The sequence below is a fragment of the Cariama cristata genome, unplaced genomic scaffold, assembly GCF_000690535.1.
Source record: "Cariama cristata isolate BGI_N322 unplaced genomic scaffold, ASM69053v1 scaffold6193, whole genome shotgun sequence".
Lineage (NCBI taxonomy): Eukaryota > Metazoa > Chordata > Aves > Cariamiformes > Cariamidae > Cariama > Cariama cristata.
The window spans coordinates 52,696-58,551 of record NW_009610028.1 but is presented as its reverse complement, the minus strand read 5'-3'; the positions used below and the strand labels follow the sequence as shown (position 1 = coordinate 58,551).

At 42.2% G+C, this 5,856-nt stretch overlaps 1 protein-coding gene across 1 annotated transcript; it reads right to left on the bottom strand.

The window, feature by feature from the left end:
• Positions 1-2,002: 2,002 nt before the first annotated feature.
• On the bottom strand, positions 2,003-5,618 carry PTN (pleiotrophin; the record flags this gene model as incomplete). Its single annotated transcript, XM_009697736.1, has 3 exons — positions 5,510-5,618; positions 3,820-3,993; positions 2,003-2,164 (listed from the first exon to the last, which is right to left on the bottom strand). Coding segments are annotated over exons 1-3 (445 nt in total), but the record flags the coding sequence as incomplete, so codon positions are not given.
• Between the last annotated feature and the right edge of the window lie 238 nt (positions 5,619-5,856).

Here is a 5,856-nt window from a genome sequence, read left to right as displayed (position 1 = left end):
CCAGTGTAGCTCCTATGTATTTATACCCACAGATCTGCAATATGGATGTCTTATCTTTATCTCAGTGCCCAGGCAGGCTGCGAGTGTGTAACTTCCATGCATGCTGCTCCCACTAATGCCAGCAGCAGATGAACAAGCAGGTGGCATGCAGGAAGGTGCCGTGCGATTTCTAATGCAAATCAGGAGAGCAGAATTTCTGCCCACAGTTATTAGGTCCAAACATAGGTTTTGTGATCATATTTCTCCTTTTGCATTCCTTCAAATCAAATGAAGTCAGGTTTCCTAATTAAGGCAAACTACGTAACTATGCTTGCCACAGTCAGTCCCAACCCGAGTTTCAGTCTCAGCTGTAACTGCCTCGTATCTAGAATCAGTTAAAGTTAACTCCAAACCAGTAATTTCACAAGCTCTGCCTTTAAAACTATAACTTGAAAATGACCCTGTACCACCCAACAGCATTGCTCTCACAAAACAATGCCACATCAACGCTCTGCTTTGTCTCCCTCTCCCCTTTTCTGAAAGCCATTGATAGAATATACTGACTCAGCAGGAGCAGAACAAGGCAGAGGGCACCCAGCAACTCGAGCAACAGAGGCCTCCTGACAGCACAATAGGAAGCTTCATTCAATAAAATCCCAAATGCCACTTAGGCATGGAAACTGACTCAAAGAAAACCCCAACAACAAACAAACAAACAAGTTCTTCCCCCAAAACTAATAAACAATAAAATCACACAGCTCAAAGCCCTTCCTGCATTCCCACCCAGTCACTTCCATCCCCAAATGAAGATGTTTATTGCTGCCAACTCAACCAAGACAGCTGGTCTCTGAAAATCTAGTTGGATTCTTTCAGCTTCACAGCTTGTCATTATCTACACAGGTTCTAAACTCAGTGATTATCTGACAACTCCATGGATGGTGCGAGACGAAGACCAGTTACAGTTGTACTGACTGCAAAGCATATGGATGCATGCACTCACACAGAAAGCATCTGCAACCTCATCAGTCTTGTCTCTGGTTGCACAAGCAGAGCAGACCACCTGCAGGTACTCCTCAGATCAATGGTGCACTACCACCCACAATTTGAAAATTGCTCATCCCAGCTACACCTGTAACTCCTCATCACATTTACTTCTACAACTACCCAAGTATTCAGAGTCTGGAATGTGTTAAACCTAACTGGTTTTAAGCAAACAAATGCCAGGGTAGCATAGCTTGTATAATCCACTTAAAACACATTACTTCTGTATCTCAAACAAGATCTCACAGTTTTAGCTCCCACTATAAATCATCCTACACACATAACACCTGCTACTCCAATGAAAGAGCACATTAAAAGGCTTTAATGATTAGAAAGCAAATAAGTTTGTCTAAGGGACACCTGGAAACACATTTGCAGAGCATATGCCTTTCTGTGTACTAGGAATTACACTGTCACTCACATTTAAGTAAGATGTATACATTCTGTACTCCCCTGCCTGCTGTCTTTGAATAAAGAATATACAACCCCAAGGGTGAAGAATATCCACATATTTCAGCGTGCAGTGAGCAGAACATCCCTTCAATACCACCTGTCCAGAAGGAAAGCAGTCCTTTTTTTCAACTAGTCATTATCTGATACCAAACAAAACCTATATAAAAGGTGTCTTTATCAAGAGACATTTTTGCATGCTATTATTGGTCTGTTCCTGTCAACAGGTGAGTTATGAAAAGCATCTGTACTCTGGAAGTCTAGGCGCATCAGCAAACTGGTAGCAGTACAGGAGGTCTAGGGCTAAAATTGGAGCCCTAATCTTCAGCTTACCTCTTGTATGTGAGACTGCCTTGACTATACAACTCAGAATACTGTCTGCCTGACTGCTGAGAGATAGAAGTGCAGAACTGAGGAAAGGCCATGAAAGTACAATCTCCTGTTCTCCCGAGTTCCCACCGAAGCACGCAGGGCATCACAAATCCAGTGATTTAAATGAACTAGTGTGCAGCTTTCAGCAAATGGAATTTACCTTGAGGTTTGGGTTTGGTAAGTTTCCCACACGGCTTTGAGATTGTGACAGTCTTCTGGCAGTCAGCATTATGAAGGGCTCTCTTTAGGTTCCCGGTTCGAGTCTTCAAGGCAGTATTCAAGTCACATTCTCCCCAGGCCTGGAACTGGTACTTGCACTCCGCTGCAATGAGTAAATAAATGGCAATTTTTAAAACGGAATGACTGAGTGAAAACAAAAATGTTATGAATCTAATAGGATATCACAGACAGTCAGTGCTTGTAAACAAAAGGAACACGCAACTGAAGAAAGGAATCCTAAGAAAACTTTAAAGATTCTTTGCAGTGATAATTGCAGTCTCCCCCCCAAAATATTTTACAATTTAATCCTCTTGCTTTTGCATAGATCTTGTATTATTGTCATATAAAGGAAAATACATTCAACTATGAAGATACACAATAAATAAAAAAAAAAGGAGAGAAACAAAAGCAGTTGGAAATGTCATTCACATTCTACGTGGCTCTTCCTCCATTTGTGTGATGCCTGTGCTGATTTTGATTGGGATAAAGTTAATTTTTTCCACAGTAGCTTGTGTGGGACTTTTGTTTTGGATTTGTGCTGGAAACAGTGTTGGTAATACAGGGATGTTTTTGTTATTGCTGAGCAGGGCTTACACAGAGTCAAGGCCTCTTCTGCTTCTCACATTGCCCAGCCAGTGAGCAGGCTGGGGGTGCAGCACAAGAGCTTGGGAGGGGACACTGCCAGGACAGCTGACCCTAACTGACCAAAGGGATATCCCATACCATATGACACCATGCTCAGTAACAAAAGCTGAAGGGGAAGAAGAAGGAAAGGGGGATGTTCAGAGTGATGGCATTTGTCTTCCCAAGTAACCATTATGCATGACGGAGCCCTGCTTTCCTGGAGATGGCTGAACACCTGCCTGCTGATGGGAAGTGGTGAATTAATTCCTTGTTTTCCTTTGCTTGTGTGTGTGGCTTTTGCTTTATTTATTAAAGTGTCTTTATCTCAACCCACAACTTCTTTCACTTTTACTCTTCTGATTCTCTCCACCATCCCACCAATGGGGTGAGTGAGCAAGCGGCTGTCTCGTGCTTAGGTGCCAGCTCGGGTTAAACCACAACAATGCCAAAGGTTACCAAATAAGGCTTGAATAGTTTCAAGAACATATGTGCAACTATGAACTTCTCAAGTCTCAAACTGCAGCACTGATTGTCTTGGTAAGGTCAGAATGATGTCAAAGCCATACAAGCTGTTTACCAGAAAAAAGCCAAGTTTGCAAGAGTAATCAGATCTGAGTGCTGGACAGACATCTTGTCCAGGACATATCTGGCATACCTTTCTGAACTGTTACATATGAACCTTCTGAACTGAATAAATGTAGATGAAATACACTGGTCTTCATTCACTCCTTTCACCACACACACTGGTAGCCACCTACGCTCCACACTGCAAATCACGCATTGCAAGGTCACATAAAGCCTGTGGTAACCATCACAGAGATTCACAACTGTGAGTGAACACACAAGACTTACACTGCTGCCTTAAACAGGGTTGTGCACCACAGGAGAGCACATTTCAGCATGCTGCTGGAAGACTGAGTTTACAATAAGTCGGTTATATGGACTCTCTGCAGAGGAGCTGGTTTGCTCTGAAGAAGCTGTCTTCTGATGCCTTACATGTTCAAGCTCTGATGAATTTGAAATATAGGAGTAGCCCCTTCACCAAGAATTTGCAGAGCTAAGCAGAAAATACAAGCTTTCTGCTCCATACTTCAGTAAAAAACAAAGCAAATCCCTTGAGAGAGCAATGCTTACCTCCAAATTGCTTCTTCCAGTTGCAAGGAATCTTACACTTCTGAGTCTTGGTGGTTTGTTTGCACTCAGCTCCAGTGCGAGTGCCCTCACGTGTGCCCAGGCCACAGTCACCACTGGTGGGCACACAGACACTCCACTGCCATTCCCCACAGTCAGACTTCTTCGCCTTTTTCTCTGGATGAAAACAAGAAACCAAACGGAAGCAAGAGAAGTGGTCAGTACCCACAGCCTATGGAGGAGTTCCCTAAACTTCACTAAACAGTCACAGCACCTGAAAGGGTGAATAAGGAAGATATTTATAAAACAGTTGCTTCAAAAGCAAGAAGTCTGGCATCCTCTTCACAGTTCTGTGGAGACAGGTCAGCCTCTTCAACTCCAAAGCAGGGTGGATCATTCAAATTTAGTCCCACTACCATGTCTAGTAGTCCACTTAGATATTCTCAAGTGGATTCTCACCTTCAGAATGGGGAATCATCTAGAAACCTTCAGGGATCACTGACCAAAACATGCAGGACAGCTCAGTCAGAAAGGATCCTCCTCTGTCTCCAGTAGCTGATAGCATGCAAGTATTTTCAGTTCCAACTGAAGCACTACACACTATACTGATTAGAAATGTATGTTTTAACCTTGTGTATCAGAGGATTTGAGTGCCTCCAGGGAAGAACTATAGGATACAAACTTTTCACTTGGTATACCGTGTCACGTTTTATGTCAGAATTTGACCAAAACTCCAAAGGCAAAGAAAAAACTACATGGAGAAGTGTACTTGAAATGCTGTTAATACAGGAGGGTTTGTTGCTCAAGGACAAAAGTAAGGATCATGATTCCATATAAATCCTTAAACACAAGTCTGACAGGAAAAGACAGCAATGTTATCAAACCCAAGGGTTCACAAAAATAGTTAATTAGGCCCCCAAAACATCACAAGTAACTTTAAATAACCTTATATAAAATTAATTTCATTCTAGCTCTTATATATTTACGTTCACATTTTCTCATATTTCCATACAGCCACAATGGCTAGAAACACCTTTTTTTTAATTGAAACACTAATTCTAATAGACTCACAGGTCATATTAACTGGTGTGTAAGTTGCCTGTAACTAATAAGACCTTAAGAAAAACACCAAAAGATGTGTTCCTTAAAAAATGTCAGAACTGGGTTTGATAGGTATGAATTTTCCACCCCAGGTCTGTCTCTCCTATAATGAGGTCTGAGTTCATCACTGACAGAAAGCAATTACCGCTGGATGGCCGGCTGTCTATATGCAGCAGTGAGCTAGTTCAGTTCTTTGCCAGAGGGTTTCCACATCACACAGCATTGTCGTAGCATTGCATATACAACGCTGAACAAGTGACATGATAACTGCTCTTTCATGACTCCTGTTTGGTTCTTCCTAAGTCAAGCATGAACCTATTCCCAGAGCAAATTTTAAGCTGCTTTGCAATACCCACTCTGTGACAAACTAAGGACTCCAGTCTCCAGGGCTGTCAAGCTGCCAACTTTCCTTGAAACTACCTTCTGTTTTCCTGTTTAACACAAAACAATATGTCACAGCCACAGATCCCTAGCCTGTATGTCAACAGGTTAATGAATGATCTGAATTTCATAACAAAACAAGAAGCATTTGACATTCTCCAACACAGGTGATCTATCTCAGGGATTAACTCTGAATCACACTGGACCTTACCTGGTTTCTCTTTTTTGCCAGCCTCGGTGGTACTCACAGCTGCCAGAATGAAAACAAGTGCCAGGAGGGCAGCTGTGAACATTCGACGTTGCTGTTGTTGCTGTTGCATTCTGGGGATTAACAAGAGAGAGGAGAAAAGTGTTGGTTAGATTGTAAAAAGTAGGACCCCATCTGAAGTGTTGCTACAGCATTTCTGGAAAGCTCTGCTTCTGGATCACAAGACACAAGCAGGTCAAACATCATCAGCCATTGGCAGAATGGGCAATTATCTTAATTCCAGAGAGAATACAAAGATTTTTAACAATTATTTTCCAGCCTGTGTACCAAATCTCTGATCTACAGAGCTG